The sequence below is a fragment of the Sesamum indicum genome, linkage group LG10 (genome assembly GCF_026168435.1).
Source record: "Sesamum indicum cultivar Baizhima isolate 11 linkage group LG10, ASM2616843v1, whole genome shotgun sequence".
NCBI classification, from domain to species: Eukaryota; Viridiplantae; Streptophyta; class Magnoliopsida; order Lamiales; family Pedaliaceae; genus Sesamum; species Sesamum indicum.
This window is the reverse complement of record NC_142666.1, coordinates 18,307,655-18,329,263: the sequence shown is the minus strand read 5'-3', so window position 1 is coordinate 18,329,263 and position 21,609 is coordinate 18,307,655. Positions and strand designations below refer to the sequence as shown.

The window sequence follows — 21,609 nt, the reverse complement described above, 5'->3', positions numbered from 1 at the left end:
CTGTTTTCTGGCATAAATAGGCTATAGGCTGTTGTATTTTGGGATAATTATATTTACATCCTTGATTTATAATCTATTTATATAAACCACCATTGCTTTTTAAAAAATTACAGGTACACCTAATAGAAATGTTAATATCATTTACATATGAATCAAAGGGAAATGTAATAAATGAAGCATGAATGGCTCCGAAGCCCTCAACGTCCCACACCCATCCTCCATACCTTCAATAAAAGATCGAAGTACGATTTCACATCAACAATATTAAATTTAAATTAAAGAATAAATTACAAAAATATCTTCTAAAATTTATCTTAATATAAATTTATTATTCAAAAAAATTATAAATACTCTTATGAAAGGAATTGTTCTGTCATAAGTTTTCAATGGATATTAATTTATAAGTTTTCAACAATAAAAAAATATTTGTAATTATAATAAATTTTGACAAAATTGATTGCAATTTATCATAAATTAAATTAGAGTTTTCGCGTTTGATAAGGATTAGTAATTCATAGAGGCCAACTTGTGAAAATATCCACGTTATTGTTTGTTGTGTAAAAAGTATGAGTTATTAATTTATACATATATATAAAAAAAAAGCAAGTGGGTGAGAGAGATCATTTAAATATAAATCGACAACCCTTGAAGCTTAATTCTTTTTTATTTTTTGACTTTCTAGACATTTTTCAAGAGATATTTTCTTTTTTGTTATTTTATATGTTTCTAATGAATTGAGATTACTAAGACGAGTATTCTTTTTAAATGGTGATTACATGATTAAATTAATATTAATATTATAAGAAATTATCGATTGACAATAAAATCACGTCACAATAGTAAATGAGGCTTAGCCCAATTAGTGAAATTGAGGCTTCATGATTTTAAAAGTCATGTGTTCAAATCCCGTCATGTGCGCGGGATGTTGTCTACTGGATCTGCATAGTAGGAGTTATTGAGCAAGATATGATTATTGTAATAGTCGTGATATTAATATAGACAGAAATGATTGTAATTTTTCAAACAACGAGAGAATATTTGTAATATTAAATCTCAGAAAACCTTGATGTAATTTACTCTTTATATAAATTTGATCTAGGTTAAATTTCCAACACGAGTACCTTATGAAAAACTAAAGTATGAAATTAATAAAGTCTAGCCAATGAAATCTAATTTACTACACAAAATCAAGGGTATGAAATTATAAAATCACTAGAAGAAATATGACTTTTCATTACGATTAATTATCGTGGTTAAAAGCAAAAAATCATAGTAAACACTACTTAACGGCGGATATTTGCCATGATTTCTACTAATATTTGCGCTGTTAAGCCATGGATAAAACCATAACGAATGTTGATTCACTGTGATCAAAACTTAAAATTTTGCATCAGATTTATCTAACTGTGATAAATAGTATTGATTTAGTATAATTTTTATGTCTTCGTGATTTATAATATAGGGAATAATCAACGTGTTTGTAATGAATTCTGGGTTCCATTCAATATATGATATTTTTAAATCAATACTTCTACAGTTCTACTAGATGAAGTCAATAATGAATTATTACTCATATTAATTACTAAAAATTGATTGATAAATATATATAATTTAGTGGTTGACTAATACTATGTCAGGCTGAAATAACAAATTGAATTAATTTAGATGAGACCTAACTTTGACAAAAATCCATGCACTTATCATACTAATTAAAATCATCCAAACTCTGTAAATTGACTGTCTTCAATTCCACCCACTTTGAAAGGCCATGGGCAATATTTAAATTGCTACTTGAGCTTTTACGTTTTCAACTTGTATAGAAAGTAAACTGCTTATTCAACTTGTCTCAAGTAAGAATTGGTACAAAGTCGCACTTTGTTAATGAAATTTAACAGAGTATATTTTGACCACAAAGAAATAAATTATTGTGATGGATAGTTTGCGACGGATATAGGTTGTCAAGATTTTGCAAGAAAGAGTTTGTGGCAGCTTTCATCAGTAAAATTTGGCGAGAAAGAATACAGCTGGCCGCACGGGCGTGTTTCAGATCGTCTACCTGCGACGACACAGTCGTGTAGCCGAACTCTTTGTAGTAGAGCTTATGTGAATATGATTATTATAATTGTATAACTTTTGACCTTTAATAAAATTTATATTTAAATCGAAAAAAATTTCATTGCAATATGATGAAGGGCGTCGTAATATTAATGCAAAATTTGCAAAAGCTAGTTTTAATTGAAAGTTTGCATTGTCGCAGTGAATTGCGTTTGTCCCAAATTTGCGATGTTAATTTCATGGCAATTGCAAACTAACGTCGTCAATGTAAAGTAGTTGCAGTAGGGCGATAAATTGTCGCAAATTCCATCACAAATATAAGGCGCGTACTTTTGTCTGTGGCATAACTGTGACAAAATGCGTCGCAAATTTTGACATATGTAGCAACAGCTAGGCCTTCATGAGCAGTTACATTATCTATCACGTAATCAAAATCATATATCAATTTTCAAGACTGCTAATTTGACAATTTCTCATATTTCTGTCTCTCTCTCTCTCTCTCTCTCTCACACACACACACATACATGTTTTGGCATTTTCTTGCAGTAAACAACATGGTCAAATGTCATTAATCTACACTTGCTTAATTATTATCCAGTATTAAAATAAAGGATAATTAGCATTAAAGCGTCAAAGACAAAACATGAATTCTTTTATCAAAACAGACTAACAATAATCAAAGTAATTGCCATCTATTATGTGTATTAAATGACTATAATTGTTATTTCATCACAACCAACTTTTAAAAATTTAATAGTAATAAGAATCATATTTGAATTATCACTATTAAACTCATGGGACTTGCGACTCGATCCGTGCCCATTATACGAGGTGTTGTCCACTCTAACTTCATTTCCATAAAGAGAAGCTACACGATTTTATCTATTAAGACGTCTTGCTAAGGAGATGAGGCCTTAGGTTATGGGTGTTCATCACAATCGCATGACATCCCCAACTGATCAGCCCAACTCAAACCGCACTGTAATTAACGGGTTAAAGATGGGTTGGGTTGGTCTTAGGCTAGTAAAAAAAAGGACCGCATTTTAGCCATTGAATTTGGTTTTACATTTAGACCATATAGTCCGCGTTCAACCGCACTAATAATAATATCAACAAAAACAACAATAATAATATAATAGAACTTATATAAAAAAATTTATAATACATAAGGTAATATCTGACACAATAATAATAATTATGATACTTTTTGTTTACATTTTATAATATATCTATCTTCTATATTATAAATGTGTGAATGATTTGCCATGTTTTATATTTCTTCCTTTTTTGTGATGTCAATATATCCTTTCATATAATAATAAAATTATACTTATATGTCCAAATAAATCATTTTGCAATTAGTTTTTATAATATAGTTGTTAATTATGTACATAGCTGAATTGAAATAGAATTCTAACAAAATAAATAATAATAGTCTTAGTCACAACTAATAACTATTTAAATAAAAATATTTTAAAATTTTTAATAGTAACTAGAAAAAATATATAGGCTATATAAATAGAAGAAAATACGATGTAGAAACTTGAAAAAACATACTTTTTATGAACGAAAGTGATTTATGGGACAATGTCCCATTATTTTCATTATTTTTTTTTATGTAATGTGATCATTAACTTAAAGTAATATTTATTGAGAATGTATGAGGCTTACTGAAAAATAGCTGATAATAAAAATTAAACTATAATTTAAAACACCACGTCAAAATAAATTTAAATAAATATATTTATTTTATTTTAATGTACTTTTATATTGTGAAGTATATGATGCACATATTTTTAAATTTTTAAAAAAAAAGTGGGAATTTTTTTGTATTTATTTTTATTCTTCTATAATAAATATATAACCATGTATATTTTACATATTGTAATTGATATATCACACTTTTACATTTTTGCTAACTACAACTACAGAAAAATACATTTATTATGATAAATAATTATACTAAAAACATAAGTTCTCATAAAATACTAATATGATTGTATAAGTTACTCACTTTATAATAAAATCGCAAAAAGTCCCCAACCCAATTAGACCGCAAAGTGCGCTTTTGATGATTGTTGGGTTGGGCTCGGGCTAAGCTTTTCAAAACTATAAATATTGGGTTGGGCCGAAAATTTAATTAAATTGGCTCAATCAGCACCGCGTATACTCCTACCTTGGAGGCTAGGTTTACAAGCACTCAAACTCCTCATATGCAATCAATGTGAGACGCTTGTCTGTTATAATCCCTCTCTCCCCCTAAAAAAAAAAGAATTAAACTGATTTCCTTACAATATTTCCAATATCTCAAGAAAAAATATTTCTTTTCTAAATAGTGAGGTGGAATGTCTTATAACTAAAAAATTGTGAATTCGAATTTTTACTTTCACCTAAGTAGTTATCTGGTCTGTTTAACGACTTCAACATTTGCTCAAGCAATGTCTATTTTGAGTGCATTTTCATGTTGGTAGCATATTCATCGTGACCCACCTACCATCTAAATTCTGCCTTCAACGTTTCTTCTCAAAAACCCAATACAACAATTAACGATTTCTGGATAGTACTGACAACTTCTCAAAAACCAAATAAAGGTAATTATGAACAAAAACTACAATTTTAACCAAATCATTAGAATTTGTTAACCTAAATAACTATCCTTTTCGATCAAGAAATCATACCGTCACGCTTCCCATTCATGTTGTTTTCTTATTGTGATAAATGATACGGTTAGAGATTAAAAAAAAAAGAATAATTGTAGCCCGGTTAAAAAATAACACGTGTAAAATAATATATTAATTTTTTTAATGTGAATTAATTATTGGTATTTTGGATTTAGCAAATTTAATTCTAAGATAAATAATTATTATTTTGATATTTCTTTTGATATTGTTCATTATAATTCAAACCATTTGTTCAAAGTAAATCATAAGACTCGAACTCGTGTTTTCATTTATGTGATACCTCAATCTCACCGCTCAGGCAAGGCTTCATTGGCCTTATTTCAATATCAATGTTTTAGTATTTATTTTTGTGTACTAATTAATTATCAGAAGTGTCGACATGAAGTGTTGTAATTTGCAAAATTAAATTAATTAAGGCACAAATTTGATATTATCTTTTCGAGAGATATATTACTAAATAAATAAATATTTGTTGTAACAGAAAATGATAATGTATGTTTAAGTTATTTCGTGCGGGTTTAAAGGTGTTTTACCACTCCAAATGCTTTGAATAATCTCTCAATAATATGAGCAAGACTTGTAAACAAGACCGCATTAGAGCCCAGTCTGAAGGGGTTCTAGCGAATGCACTCTCAAACAATGAGAAAACAATAGTTGGGGTGGCACAATTTATACCTGATGCTCGAGTGCCTATAATTATAGATGCCAGTTGGATTATACAATTTCACGTACATCCTAGATCTATACATATCAACGTTGTGCAGTGGGCCACACATATCCATATAAACAATGACATAAAGTGGTGTAGGTAACCAGAACCCATGACAGTGTCAAAAGTGGCCGGAGCTCTATCAGTGCAGGGCGAATGTAGTTTCCATTAAATACAGTGATTTCACAAATATCTCGAGACTTAGGCAAGTTTACAATGACGTGAAACCCAATAACCAGACCCCAGGTCATTCTGCAGACGGTCTTTCTGGGATCATTTAACCATAATAAGGACCACGGAAGGTCTCTCATGAGTCCTCAAGGTTTCTAATGAAGCCGTATAAGTATTCCCACATAAATATTAATTAAAAATATTATGCTAATGAGATTTAGTTTAGTCGGTAAATGTGAAGCTTTATGACCATACATTTGTTAACGAATCTTTGTGGTTAATGCGTTCGAAATCCATTAATATATGAATATTGGTCTACTAGTTAACAATTAATTGTAAACTTTTTATATTAACAATTTGTATATTAATTGTTGATGATTGAAATGCATAATATAATTACGCATTGGGCAACAAATTAATTAAACGAGAGCAATAAGGAGATTAATATATATTAATTCTGATAGGATCGCATTTGCTTATTTTATATAATATTTTAGCCTATTTTGTGACCAAATGCTCCTAATTAAATATTATTTTGCAGCATTAGGACAAAAGAAATGGAAAATGAAGAAAAGCACCAAAATGAAAATTCAAACAAGACTCAAACTCAATTTTTGGCAAGAGTTTGGAGCTGCTTGGACTACCTCTGATGAAGGAAGAGTTTAACTAGAATTATAATTTTATCTCTATAAGTCTTTTAGTTCAACTAGGAATCTACTTCTAATCCTAGTAGAACTAGGTATCTAGCTATTATAAATAGGTGATGTAATTCACTTTCAGAGACAACTTTTGAACTCTTTTATTTCTCTACGTTTTTATATATTATTTTGCTTTTCATGCGTTCGTCCATGAGCATGTCTAGCTAAATCTCTCATTCCGATTGAAGACTTGGTGAATGCTTAAATCCAACGGGTTGTGAGATCTAATTTATGCTTTCTACTTTTATTCATATTGGTATTTGTGTTGTTCTCTGTGCTTTTATTACAAATAATCTGATTTATTGTCAAGAATATTTGCCTAGCCAATTGAACTTTCAAATCCGTAATTGTTTGTTTAGTTCGATAACTAGTGGTAACACAACATAATTGATTATGTAGAAGTTTTCGATTATGTTGTGGGGAATGCACAATCTAACTTAAATAAATCCTCGTAGGAATTTATTGGTTAGAATTGGGCCTTTCTAGTTCTTAATGCTGTCGGTAAATTAAATCTTGAGGACGTTCCCAAGGTTGTTTACTGATTAGGAATTTAGTCAATGGACGTTCCTTGACTATCCACAAGGTAAGGAAATGTGAGGTCGTAGGTCGTACCAATTGCCATAACCAATTTATCTATCATGAATAATTGTTATCTTTGCATCTATGATCAACCGTGGAATTAAGTGTGATCCTATCTTTAACTGGAATACTCTTCTCTTATATTTATCTTTTTTAATTTTATAAGCTTTTTAGTTTTATTCTTCTTCCAATCAAAACTCCCCCTAATTATTTTCGTTTTTGAAGGAATTAATTTAAAACCAATCTCTGTGGATTCGACCCTATTCACACATCTACAAAAATGTTCGTAGGAATTATTTTTGATGGATTCGACACCCATCAAATTCTTTATTAGGAAATTTTCTCATAAGTCTTATTTTTTACTTTAAATATAAATTTAGTATGTGTGTTCTTCTGTTATCATTTAATATTCTTTTTAAAGACATCGAATTTATAAGAAAAATAATAAATTGAGAATAAGGAAAAAAAAGAAAAAAGAAGTTAAGATCCTATGAACAAGTTCGATTTATGAATTCGAGTCCCATCAAATATGGATATTCATATCACTTTATATATGTTTATTGTAATTTAATTCATTATTCTTAAATTATATTAATATCTTGTGTGATTTGATATATTATTTAATTTATTAAAATATTAATTTAATCGTCTAACTAAAAAAAGTTAAAGAAAGATCCTTATTATAGATATTGCTTTCTATTATTAGGACAGTTTGTTGGGTCAAGATATAAAAGAGAATGAAAGTCAGGGTGAAAGTAGACAGACGAAAAATGAATCTGCAAACGAAAGCCCCAACACCACACACACACACACATATATCTATATATAAAATATCAGCAATATATATAGCACATATTTATTAGAAATAATTATACCATCTTTTTTGAGATTTGGTGTAATTACACGTAAACTCTCTACTTTTAAAAAATTATTTTTAGTACCCCTGACGTTTGTTCCCATCCAACAAATGGATTCATTCATTAGTAAAAAATTTACTAAATTATCTGATATCAACAAAAAAATTGAATGAAAATCTAAATTTATCCTCAATTTACTTATTATTGACTTATTTTAGGTCAAACAAATTTTCTAATTAAACTACTCTTATATATTTTCACAAGTTAATGCATATGAGGAGATGTATTTTCACCCTTATAAAAGTAATTTGTTTAGAAAAGATTTGTTTGACTTACAATAAATTTGTAAGTCAATTGAGGGTACATATGGGTTTTTGTTTAATATTGTTGCTAATATCAACAAATGTCCGTGAAGTTTATTAACAGATGGATCTTTTTGTTGGATGAAAATAAAATTTAGGGGTATCAGGTTTAAATGTTCAAACTATAGGGAGTTTACGTGTAATTAAAGCAAACTCTAGGGGAGAGCGGTGTATTATCTACTACAATTAAAATTTAAGGGATAATTGCACTGCATGCTCCTGAGATTTGGTATAATTATATGTATATCCATGTAGTTTGAAAAATTACTTTTAATATATATGATGTTTGTTTGTATCTAACAATAGATCCTCAATGAGTTAAAAAGCACTGAGTTTATTGATATTAGCAAAAAAAAAAAAAAGGATAAAAATGCATATTGACCACCAATTGACTTATTATTGACTTACTAAAGGTCAAACAAATCCTTTTTGACCAAACTATACATACAAGGGTGGAGATATACTTCCTCTGATGCATTAGGGTGTGAAGATGTATAATGGTAGGTTGAGTTAGAAAAAAATTATTTAACGTACAATAAGTTAGTAATAAACTAATCAGGATTAATATGAGTTTTAAACTAATTTTTTTCTGCTAATATCAACAAATTTAATAGATTTTTAATTAATTGAACAATCTATTTATTAGAAACCAACATAAGAGTATTAGATGTAAATTCACACCAAAATTGCGATGATGGCTATGCAATTATCCCAAAGTTTAAATGAAAAATTAAAAAATTTGCTCATCAACCCAACCTTTGGAAAGATTAGTAGGGCAAACCCCACTTGGGATTGAGGGTCAAGGCATTTAATTAGTTAATTAATTTAAACAGCTTGGATCTAGCCCCACACAAATTTATAATAAACAAGAAATAATAATAAAATATAGAGAAGCATGCATCATCCTTCATAAAATATTTTCTCCCAACTCTATATAAATGCTCCAGTCTCACTCTATTCTTTAATGTAATATATCTTACTTCACACACAAAAACAAGCAGAGAAATTCCAAATTCTCAAGAGTGAAAAACTATACAGACAATATGGCAAGAGAGTGCCATCCATTGCTGAGGGGTGGAAGGAGAGAAACCAAATACAGCCATGGATTCTCCACCTCTGAGCTTGAAATCCTCACTAGTATTTGTGAGGTTTTGCTTCCTCCAATCCCTTTGATGAATTCCCAGGAGAATAGTACCAAGAACGAGGTTGATCAATCCTATGAGGCCTTCTGCAATGCCTCTGGTTCTCAGTATCCAGTGCCTGATGAGGTAAACGTTTACTACAAGAATTGATCAGATTTTCTTTTTCGGGGATTTTAGTTCATGAGATTGTTTGTGTGTTTAAGGATGTACGATTTCTTGCAGGTGGCTGAGCTTATAAAGAAGAGGGGTTCGTGGGAAGCCAAAATCTTGGTGAGAGCGACGTTGAGAATTCTTTCAACGAGATTGGGGACTCTATTGATTTGTGGAAGTCATAGTTTTGACAAAAAATGGCCTTACTTGAAGAAATTCTCTGAAATTTCATTGGAGAAGAGGGAAAAAGTTGTCCAGAAATGGTTCAGGAATCGGCTGCTGACCCCTGTCAGGCTTGCATTTGTGTTCATCAAGTTCTTGGTCCTATATGTGTTCTTCACTCAGGTATTTGTTATGATCATGTACAAAAAAATTCTCAGAAAATCATGTCTGTCTCTGTTTATTACAAGGGAATTCTTGTGGGCTAAAATGTGTTAAACAGGATCATTAGTCTTAACACAAGTTAATGACAATCATTAGATTACAATGATCAACTTCTGAGGAAAAACATCTTATAGTTATAGTTTATTACAAGTAATAAGGTGGGTAGTTAAGGAAAGTGATGCCTCTTATTTTTTAGTATGGTCGGGCTATATTGTTTCTTGTTACCTGCATATTTTGTACATTTTTCTTGAAGTACCGCATGCAATGAGGTGCCGGCCTATTGGGGTTATAGCGTTTGCTTGTTACATAATTTTTTAAGGGAAAAAAATCCAAGCTACCAGTAACATTTGTGGATAAGTTAATTAGATGTCCCTTTTGGCTAATGCAGTACTTTGCACTTGATAAAATAGTTGAGTAAAGTACTTAATCAATAAACACTGATTAGATAGATTACCTAACAATATGGGGGGTGGGGGGGAGAATTTCTTGCTTTCATGTTCTTACAGGCTTGTGACATGGCACCATGGACTGTTATCCCTTTTCGTTTTCTTTGGGGACAGTTTTATGTATAAGCAATAGTAATATTTAAGAAACACTCGATTGATGACATTTGTATCTTTCTTGTTTTTGGGTAAATCTTGGTATGATCATTGGAGTTTTGTCAGCCACTATGGCTTTTCGGATTTTCTGAAAAGGCATGGGAGTTTCATTAGACTGCTAATGTGCAAAAACTGTTAACAAAATCATGTAAAGTTTGAATTATTAATGGAAATTCTGTTCATATTTTATAGGTAGGAGAAGATGCAAAGAATCCTGCATGGAAGGCAATGGACTATCGCGTTGATGTTGATGAAAAATTGCGTGATGCGCCCAAAGAGAGGCCTCTAGAACAAGGAATGGTCGAGACAAGGCATGAGACTGATTTGACGTTCGCCAATTCCCTTGCAGCAAAAGGCCTAAAAGTCACACAAAATGCCCAAAGAAGCATGTACAAAGTCAAATGCGATGTCGTAATTGTTGGCTCTGGCTGTGGTGGAGGTGTCGCAGCAGCCGTTTTGTCGAGGGCAGGCCTCAAAGTCGTTGTGCTTGAGAAAGGAAACTACTATACGAGCAAAGACTATTCAGCTCTAGAAGGGCCCTCAATGTCTGAGCTCTATGAATCAGGAGGGTTACTATCAACTCTTGATGGGAAGACGATGATTCTTGCAGGATCAACGGTAGGAGGAGGCTCAGCTGTGAACTGGTCCGCCTGTATCAAGACGCCTGACTTCGTGCTTGACGAATGGGGTAATGGTCAGAAACTTCCTCTCTTTTCAAGTTCCGAATATATTGCTGCAATGGAGAAAGTGTGTGGAAGAATTGGTGTCACAGAGAAGTGTGATAAAGAGGGGTTCCAGAATCAGATTTTGCGAAAAGGGTGTGAAAAGCTCGGTCTTAAAGCGGATCCCGTGGCACGAAACTCGTCAGAAGGACATTTCTGTGGTTCTTGCTGTTATGGCTGCATTAGAGGAGACAAGAAAGGAACCGATACGACTTGGCTGGTCGATGCTGTGAATTGCGGTGCTGTCATCATTTCAGGATGCAAAGCAGAGAGATTTGTGATAGAAGATAAAAAGTATGGAAGCGCAAGGAAGAAGAGGTGCTTGGGAGTGATTGCTAAGAGCAAGATTGCAGATACTGAACAGATGATTCATATTGAGGCAAGAGTCACAATATCTGCATGTGGTTCCCTCCTGACTCCACCTTTGTTAATCAAAAGTGGCTTGAAAAATAGAAACATTGGTCGGAACCTGCATCTGCATCCGGTGCTAATGGCGTGGGGATACTTCCCAGAGACGAGCTCAGATATTGAGGGCAAGATTTACGAGGGAGGTATAATCACATCAGTTCATAAAGTTGGGCAAGATGCAAAAAATTTGAGAGCAATTATTGAGTCTCCAATTCTAGGACCTGGTCAATTTGCAGCATTGTGTCCTTGGGAATCTGGAGTTGAAATAAAGAACAGGATTTTGAAGTATGCAAGAACAGCCCATTTGTTTTCGATGATTAGAGACAGAGGGAGTGGTGAAGTTATGTTGGAGGGGAGAATCAATTATAAACTCGACAAATATGATAAAGAAAACATGAAGGTGGGGCTGCGTCGAGCTTTGAGGATTCTAATAGCAGCAGGAGCAGTCGAGGTTGGCACACATCAAAGTGATGGACAAAAGCTAAAATGCAAAGGGATAACTGAGAAAGAAGTGGAGAAGTTCCTCGACAACGTCATTGCAGAAGATGGGCCAAAATCAATGGTTGAGAAATGGACGACTTACTCTTCTGCTCATCAGATGGGAAGCTGCAGAATGGCAAAAAGTGAAAAAGATGGAGCTGTTGATGAAAATGGGGAGAGTTGGGAAGCGGAAGGGCTATTTGTTTGTGATGCTAGCGTTCTTCCTGGAGCCGTTGGGGTTAATCCTATGATCACTATTCAGACGACTTCGTATTGCCTCTCCAAGAAGATTGCGGAAAAACTGAAGAAAGAAACAATCTTAAGTTCATAGATTCTTTACCACATATTGAATCATGTGTTTTCTGTATACTTGAGAGCAATAAAAACGCATACTTGCACTGTACCTAAATATGTAAAGCACTATGTACAACTTTAGATTTATCGACAAGTCAAATGAATTTGATTGATTATCAACAAAAATTATGAAGTTTTCGTGCTGAACATACATTTATGCAATCAAATTTCCATAATCCCAGGTTGTACAGTAGACTTAGCCGTTTGCTAGCTTCTTAGCTGGTCAGGTTTATTGAGCCTTATGGCTCACTTCTTTGTTAATAGCTTCTGACTATGCAGTGGACTCCTCCATGCCACGACCATTTTCTGACCCCTCGAAGCCTACGGTTGGCGAAAAGTCAAGCATGCCCCTCCTAGCAAACCTTTCTGATACTGTTGTACAAGTGCTTCAAGGTAATTTCAGCCATCTGAGTCCGTCTCACGGAATGGCAATGGAACTGTTTTCACTGCTCTAAATTTTCCAACGTTGTTTAGATGCTCATTTTCCAGTCTGTGCAGCCATACAAAGTAAGTTAACATAGTCATATACTGAATGCAGTACTTAGTTATTACACATAACGAGATTCTTTCCTGTCTGAAATTAAGATGTTTTACCTGTAGTAGTTCCAGTGTCCACGGCGGATGACCTCCAATGAAGCAAGGAAAAAGTCGATCAAGCGTGACTCGAACATCCCAATATTGAATCTCATCACAGTCTCCACCCAGGCTACTCTCAGGACAAAATTCAAGGCCTGGAAATGAAATTTCATTCATCGTATCATCTCAAGGCAAGAAAGGCAGAAAGAAGAGGACTAAAGGGAAAGAGACTCACAATTGATGCATAGTAAATGCCTTTGTTCTTGAGTATGAGATCATCTCTGAGCCAAGGATTCTTGGACTTTGGCTTGAGAAGCCCCCAATCTTTAACAAAATCCCAGTACAGTTGATAAACTGTGGCAACGACAGAAGTCACCAGAACGATGATCATCCACAGTTGTGACGGCTCCCTAGCATAGGTTAGCCTTGCTCCGGCTGCCACCATAGCCGACACATACTTTCCTAGGTTAGCAAGGTGGTCTATGTTACTTTCGTCGAACCATCTCCTCGCACACTAAGGAAAATCGTAACAAATTTACAGGTTAAATCAGACTAAACAATACTAGTTACAAGAAATTCTTGTATTTGAACATTGTGAGAATATATGACAGAAAACATATATATGTATTTACCTGCATTGCACGCCAGTAGTAGGGAGCGAAGGAGATAACATAAGCAAGCTCCCTGTATAGCTTTCCTGACTTGCACGTCTCATAACGGTGTGTTTTGAAACTCCCAGCAAGAAAATAGCAGGCTGCTGATTCCATGTGCCTTAATAATGGAATCTGTTGAACAAAATCCGAACGAGGGGAAAATAATGAAGAGTTATTTTCTTGTCACTAGTGAGGGTTGAGTTTAAAAGAATTGCACTTCTTTTTCATGTTGAAGTGGTACCTGACTGGTTAGTTGATCAGCCATGAAGAAGTCAACCATCAAAACCTACACAGAGTTCATTAAACATTGTACGTTGTCAACTTTGGGACTATCTCATAGAAGCTTTTATTGCGAACGCAATGCAAATAAGGTTGCTTAGAAGTACCTTGTAAAATGGAGAGCAGACAATGTTGCGTATGACTCTGAGGAAGCAGAACCTTGTCGGGCGGTAGAAGACGTTCAACGGACATATCAGAAGCAGGAAGAAACACTGAAATCATGCAGTAGAACAACATTGTTAAAGTCTAGTCTGATTTAGCCAAAACAAGTACAATTATCTTGCTGTTTCTTGAGACAAAACCAGCTTCTTAACTACGGCCAAAAACACGTTCACTTACGAGCAAGAGAATCCCAGGAATCAAGTCAACTTGGTGTGGTGAGAATCCGGTGGAGAGTAGAATAAGGTGGATTACCATAGCCCCAACAACAGCCGTCATTAAACAGGTGCATATGAGAAATGCGTCCCTGTACTTGAGGGCCGTGCTGGGTTGGAATTCGAGTATGAAGTTGTAGTTGATTCTTGTGCTCTTCCACATGAACATGTTGCATCCGTACATGAACAAGTGCAAGCTCAGTAATGCAAACATGCTGCACAACCATCAAGACTTGGTTATATTTGGTATATATGCCCCCTAAAGCAGCAATTAAAACATGCACGTTTACATTCTAAATCCCTGGAAACAAAGATTTTAATGCAGAGATGGAGCCAGAGCCAGTAGGGGGCTAGACGGCTGTCGCCCCCTCCTCATTGTTCTATAATCTCAAATTCTATAAGTAAATAAAAGAGTTACTTAATTTCAGCTTGCAAATATTAATATTTTACTATCACTTCGATGTAAACTTTATTACATAAGTTATTTATAATGTACTACGTCGTTTCTTGATTAAAGAAAAAAACAGTATATTATCCTGTACATTAGTTGTCTTAATTTTTTAAAACCTCAACAACTTGTAACAAAGTGAAGAACAATGTGAGTAAACTATCAAGTACCTGAAAACAGGGTAGACAGTTTCCATGTATGCAGCTTCAGTCCGAGGTGAGAACATACCGCTTAGATGTGCCAAGATTGCATACACACTGAACAACGTTACAAAACTACCTGTGAACAAACCTGCAACATTCCAACACAAATATATATTACCACTGTCTCTATATATATTTCTCTTGCTCTTTCAGATCCACGTTGCGAGTTTTTGTCATCAAACTTAGTAGAAAAATACTATGTTTCATTCTCGAGATGGTGGGAATCATTGGTGAATGTCTGAGTACATTTCTACATAGGACCTACATTGTCGTCCAAGTTTGAATTATACTACAGTTATATTTTACATTACAAATGCTAATGGAGAATTTATAGCAGAAAACATGAGCATTGTAAACATGCTGTTTTACAAGTTTCTGTAAGAAATGACGGCCTTAATCCCACATTTTATCCAACGAGGCCCTATTGATCGAACACATAAAAGTTAACGGCTCCTAAAAGTTTTTTTAAAATTAAAGAACTTTTTTAATATATGCAGACTTCGAGATGTATTTGTGTAATAGCTCTGTATATTAATATTTGCATATATTTGTAGTAAATACATAAAAATAAGAATAAAAGAAATCAGACATACCAACTAAAAAAGTAACCATGTGAGAATCTTTGTGGTGTTGGGGTCTCAAGAACTTCATAGCTTTTTTCCTGTCATTGTTGGCAAAGTGCTGTGTGAATAAGGACTCCACTTCGTCCATTAGTCTTACAACCTTTTCACAACACGAAAAAGTACCATATATTATGCCACTAACAACAATTATTATTTTATTATAATTAACCCGTACCATAATTAATAATTAAACCAATATATCTACAATAAATAAATAAATAAATATATACAACTTGCATACTAGTCGTTACGCTAATCAATCGATGTTTATATCAACTAAACGGGTACGGGTATTGCAAAAAATTAAAATTTTTTAAATCAAATAATATTTATTTATGGCTTTTAAAAAATCTTTCTTTTTCAATAATAATTGACAGTTTGTGCTAAGAACAAAAGAAGATTGAAATTGCTATAAAGTAATTAGATGACTTAAATTTAGAAATTTTATTGTTACACACTTATTTCAATTTATTTACAAAAAATATGTTGTCAAGCTATATATTTGGCAATTAATGGAAATTACTCAACAGGCAATTTCTACTCTCATGTAGGCAACTTCCTGGTTCTAAATTTTTATAAATAGGCATGTTTATAAAGAGACATTTTATTCGATTTTTTAAAAATAAAGTAAAGGGATCAAATATTACTATATATTGATCATTACGAATTATTGAAATTGTTTCACGTCGTGTAATTACCTTATCCGAGCTAATAAAATGCGACCGTTTCACAACTTTGAGGTAACTTGCTGAAGCCTGCTGGTTTGCTACCTGTTTGATGGAAATGAAGAACGAAAATCAGACAGAATTCCAACATAAACCAATCAAGAATTTAAAAAAAAATGATGTTAGAGCATCGACATCATAGTACTCTTTCTGGAAAACGTAAACTTCATCTTCATGCATTCGATCAAAATTGACGAGACTTATAGGCCTATGCCCTAAAACTAGCACGTTAACAACAATATGATAATAAATTTAAGGGGATCGCCTACCTTGTCGAATTTCTTGAGTATTTTTGTGAAGGCCACCATATTCAGGGAGCTGTTGGAAACACTCAAATCATCAGAATTTGTGAACAAAAGCTAAATCACATGAAAGAAAACTGAAAGTAGCTTTAGGTTCTACAGTTGATAATGTAATAAAGATGCCAGTGATTAAGATTTCTGTTGAATATACGATGATTTATACTGCTTTTGCGTCGTCATGTTTTCTTCGTTTGAGGCATTTTTGACAGCATGAAAGCAAATGTGTAAGAGCAGGCACATATGTCATATATGAAGGGTTGTTTTAGGTGGTGTGGTAGATCATGTGACACAACACGATTCATGTTGGACATGATTAATCTATTACATAACATTTTTCATACACTACTTTATGCTGATATATTCAAAATATTACGTTCATTCACACCTTTATTCCTTGCACATACGTTTGTGTTTATGTTTTTATGTAAGTAAGATTCATTATTAATGTTGATAAGGTACAAGAAAGTTATTTACTTTTAGTAGCTATATATATAGGTAATAAATCAATGTACGTTATTTTATTTTATTTTTTGAATAATTATGACATTTTAGACCCTAAAGTAACTATTTTGTGAAATTTGAAGGGTTAGAACTATTATTCAATCATATACGTTTGATAAGGTGTTAAATATATAAGTAATTATTACTATGACTATACTTTCATCTTATTTCACGTTATCATAAGTAAATATATATACACCGTATGTGTAAGAATATTTTTTGAGATATACAGATTACATGAATTTTATACATTTGATTAATTTATGTGCAAATATGCAACAGCAAAATCATGCACGTACGACCATGTTAAATTTTTTCCTTTTTATATAATCTCAACATATATTGAAAATTTTTATTTTTTTTCCTTAAAAGTTTATAAAAATTGCAAGCATTAAATATTCAGAAAAAGTAAGAGATAATATTTATGAATAATTAACGGAAATAAGTCAAACCTGTATGTTTTTAGCAAGCCAAGGCCTCTATAAAGTTCAACAAATGCCCCTCTGATCATCTTTTCAGCACACTGAATCTTCTTCCTGTTAATATACTCTCCTCCTCCTCCTTTCTTAGGGTTGTTCATCAAATCCTCCCAAAGCATCGAGGTAACGGCAGCTATCGTCCGTGTCGGTGTCGTTGCCGGAATATCTATTCTCATAGCCATCTTCGGCTTCCCCTTCTTCGTCTTTGCTCTAGTCGCTGAATTAACGAAATTAATTCCATTTTTCTCCAATGCTGCTATGACATCGTCTGTTTGTGAATCGTTTGGACTATCACAATATTCGCTCTGGCTTTCTGCACCAATATATTACCAGAGAAATTAAATTATTTTTTTAGAAGAGGTAATAAATATTTATGCATGACTCTGACGTATACAGTAGCGCAAATTTTCAAATAAATCAATCATTAAATTCGTCGTATGGAACAATTAGGCCGCTAAATTCAGCTACTTGCACCTTTATCTAGTGTTTGATTAATGCAAATACCCCTTAATTTAACGATGTACGTCCAAAAATAAACTAATTATATTAGTCTTTATTAGATTATCATTCATTTTTATCGTAAACTGCTCAAAATGTGCGTTTGGATTATAAGTTATAATTTTATATATTTTTTAGAATTTTTTAAAATATTTCCATGAACGAATATGCTCTATGTATTATTCACTTTACTCAAGCCTTAGATTTTTTTATATTTTTTTCAAATATTTTTCTTTTTAAAAAACAACCAAATTAGCCAATGGTAAAACAATAATTTTCACCGCACCATATAGGGGCTTCATAATTATTTTTTCTATATAATAAAATATTAGTAATTTTTTAAATAACGATAGAATATTCATAATTATGTGAAGCATTAGGGGAGTTAGCTGTATATAATTTATCGTTAATCAAATGATTTACCTATTAATCGATCGTTGTATTTTTGTAACTAATATAACTTATAATAGAGAAAATTACATTATGCCACTCGAATTATGCGTGTTTTTACATTCTGCCATCTAAACATCTTTTGTATCAATTTATCATCTCTAACTTTACAAAAACCATTACATGCAACAATGCAAATTTAACTAGAAAATAATTATTTATGGCCCAGTACAAATTTCACAAAACTAAAATAGTATATAGCAAGGCCTTCATGTGTAATAATTTGAGTTTATACTTTTTTATTAAATAGTAAAAGATGTTGCAGTTTCGATTGTCATATTTTCCGAGATTTATGGCCACCATGGACTCTGAAAGTTTCCGACTTTTGAGTGGAATGTCGTGTAGGACTCCTCTTCACAATATTATCAATCGACGCAACCATCTTTAAACATCCATGCTTAACATTATTTTTATGTATTTCTAATCAAATTAATCCCATCAATATTTAATACATACATTATATCTTACCAGCTGAAAATTAAATTTTTTTAATACAATATTTTAATATCTTGATAATTGTTATAACAGTATCTGGAATTATTTAGATAGTATAAATAGCTAAAATAAACAATAATTTCGGACATATATAAATGTTTAATGATACTCTTATTTCAAGAACATGCAATATATATAAGTTTTTAGTTAATTTTCTTTCTAGCTATTAAATGAAATAACTGATCAGAGAGCAATATTCACCGGAAAAATCGGAGTTGCGGCCAACGGAGGAAGTGGAGCGGGAGGTGAAGCCTGAGCCGCCGCCTGTCGCGGCAGCTTGATGTTTCCGGCGACGATCGCCGAGAACTCGCTTGAGATCAAGTAGTATCTGAAGCTGCTTATTGAGTATCTCTCCTCTCTCAAGGAATTCGCTTTCTTTGTTCTTGTAGAATTGGTTCACTTTGTTCAGCTCATCATCCAGCATCTCAAAGAAAACCTTAACCTGTTGTTTCATGCACGACATCAAATCATCCGCAAACATTGTAACCTAGAAAATTCTCATCCAAATCAGAAATTAATTGTACAGCAAATATAATATATACTTGTAATGTGATTGATTATTTTTCTTAAATTATATACTATTCACACTATAAGTGTATTTACTTATCGTATAATTGCTCCGGATCCTACCAGACTCGTTATGAATAGAATTTCCCGTTAATTATTATCATAGTCATGTTTATTATTACAGGAATAAGTAATTAATCATTACCTCATCTTCCTCGGAGAAGAGCTGAACGAGCTCGGTTTCATACACTTCGACTTCTTCGTCTTCTCCGTCTTCTGTTGTACTAATTCGACTCTTCACCTGCAAGTAACAAGAAAGTGCGATTTTTGGTTGTCCTTTTTCTGGTTGTTAAATTTGTTTCTTCTTTTCACGATTTTCATGCAAAGTGGCAACCGAACAAGCTTCCTGCTTTAGCGCATTTGTAAAGAGAAAAACAAAAAACAAGAACCCGAAAAGTGCGACTTTATGATATCACAAACTTTGGAGCTTCCTTCCTAAATCAAGTTTGATCCAACCAAAGGAATTATAAAGCTAAGTGTGATACGTTTGTTGTGATTAATCACTGTTCCTGAAGCATATTCCACTCATAACTGTAAATATATTGCACTTATCATATAATTGAATTAGGTCCGACGAAACTCGGGTTAGTCAGAATTTCCCGTATAATGTTATTTTCAAGATTTTTTTCCATTTCCTGCCACCATTTTCAGAAAACTGCAGCTCAAAATATATATATATATATATATATATATTTTGAAATTCCAGTTATATATATATATATATGTATATGTATATGTATGTACCTGAATGATTTCGTGGTTATTGGCGGCATTGTTGGTCCTGGCGGTGAATCTGCAGAGGAGAGCTCGAACCGGGTCGAAAATGGATCGCCCGAAATCGTAATTGGTATCGGGTAGATGATGATGCTTGGGTTTTCTAGAAAGCTTAATCTTTTTGACGTGTTTCTTGAGTAGCCAGTAATTGACAAAAGCGTCTTTCCATTCTGGGATGAGCTGAGCTTCCAGCTCCTTTGAGAACTTCACCATGATTAATGTCGGCCGCGGCGGAGAAGGGTGGCGGCCGGGTGGATGAGGAGGAGAAGAGAAGAACTAGAGTTAAATAGAGCTGGCATAAGAGAATTGTAGGAGTGGATTGTATAAATAGGGATGTCATGTCCAAGTGTAACTAATTAACACAATATATTTATTATTATATTTATACACTTACCATTTTACACGGGTTTATTATTTTTTTGTTGTAAGTGATGAATCATATCATATATATCATTTTTATTTAAAAAAAATAAGAAAAAGAATTAATTTGATTTATGATTTTTGTTCCTTTGTGCAAAATGACGAGTGATTTCTTTATTTAAATTAATATATTATATTACATTTAATTTAGAGATATATATTTTTTAGTTGTAGTAAATATTTTGACATCACTGGTATAAATAACGATTAATAGTTATTGTGCAGTCATAATTAATAATTATCCATCGTGATTTTTTACTCTTAATTATAATAATTAAATATAATGAAAAGTCAATTTTTCTGATGTAATATAAATCTATTCCGCATAATATATCTATTTTTTGGTTACACACGTACAATATATATATATATATATATATATATAATTATTGCTGATATCTCGATCGTCTTGTGTTATTATTAATTAACGGGCATTTAAGAATATTTATTGTCATAGTGATTTGATTTCACATATGTTGTAATTGGAGGGTTATTTAATTAGAGAGCTGTTTTGCTCATAAGCCTCTAAATCTGTAGGCCAACCAAAATCTTCTTTTCTTAGTGATACGTATTTTCAAGATAAAATCGTAAAATTCATACAAAATTTGAGTAGACAATACTTTGCACAACAAGACATCGATTGAATCGCAAGCCGCATCATTTGACACTATCTATAGGAATGAGGCCATGTGCCCCTCCAAGTCCCTCGTCTGGGGGACTGATGATGTAGGCAAGCGTGCATTAATTATAGATAAGCAACTTGAGTGACTTATAAGTCTCAAGAGCTCATCTCCCTGATAAGGTGCCTTTTCAGGACAAAATTATAAGGCTCATACGAAGTCAGAGCGAATAATACTTCACGCAACGAGACACCAATCGAGTCGCATGCCA

At 32.7% G+C, this 21,609-nt stretch overlaps 2 protein-coding genes across 3 annotated transcripts; one reads left to right on the top strand and one right to left on the bottom strand.

Annotated features, from left to right (window-relative positions):
• The first annotated feature begins 9,056 nt into the window (after positions 1–9,056).
• FAO3 (fatty alcohol oxidase 3) lies at positions 9,057–12,477 on the top strand. The gene is made up of 3 exons (XM_011092979.3): positions 9,057–9,380; positions 9,477–9,749; positions 10,580–12,477. The coding sequence occupies exons 1-3, from the start codon at positions 9,156–9,158 to the stop codon at positions 12,326–12,328; spliced, it is 2,247 nt and encodes a 748-aa protein (XP_011091281.1). The 5' UTR covers positions 9,057–9,155; the 3' UTR covers positions 12,329–12,477.
• Positions 12,435–20,611, bottom strand: PHO1 (phosphate 1). 2 transcript variants are annotated; one of them, XM_088885807.1, is made up of 15 exons: positions 20,269–20,611; positions 19,670–19,765; positions 19,159–19,444; positions 17,488–17,827; positions 16,502–16,550; positions 16,206–16,277; positions 15,478–15,607; positions 14,852–14,972; positions 14,199–14,448; positions 13,967–14,071; positions 13,822–13,866; positions 13,560–13,712; positions 13,163–13,441; positions 12,946–13,082; positions 12,435–12,841 (listed from the first exon to the last, which is right to left on the bottom strand). In XM_088885807.1, the coding sequence occupies exons 1-15, from the start codon at positions 20,509–20,511 to the stop codon at positions 12,751–12,753; spliced, it is 2,397 nt and encodes a 798-aa protein (XP_088741933.1). In that variant the 5' UTR covers positions 20,512–20,611; the 3' UTR covers positions 12,435–12,750. The 2 variants fall into 2 exon arrangements, with proteins under 2 accessions (XP_088741933.1, XP_088741934.1); XM_088885808.1 differs by having other exon boundaries at positions 19,159–19,399.
• Between the last annotated feature and the right edge of the window lie 998 nt (positions 20,612–21,609).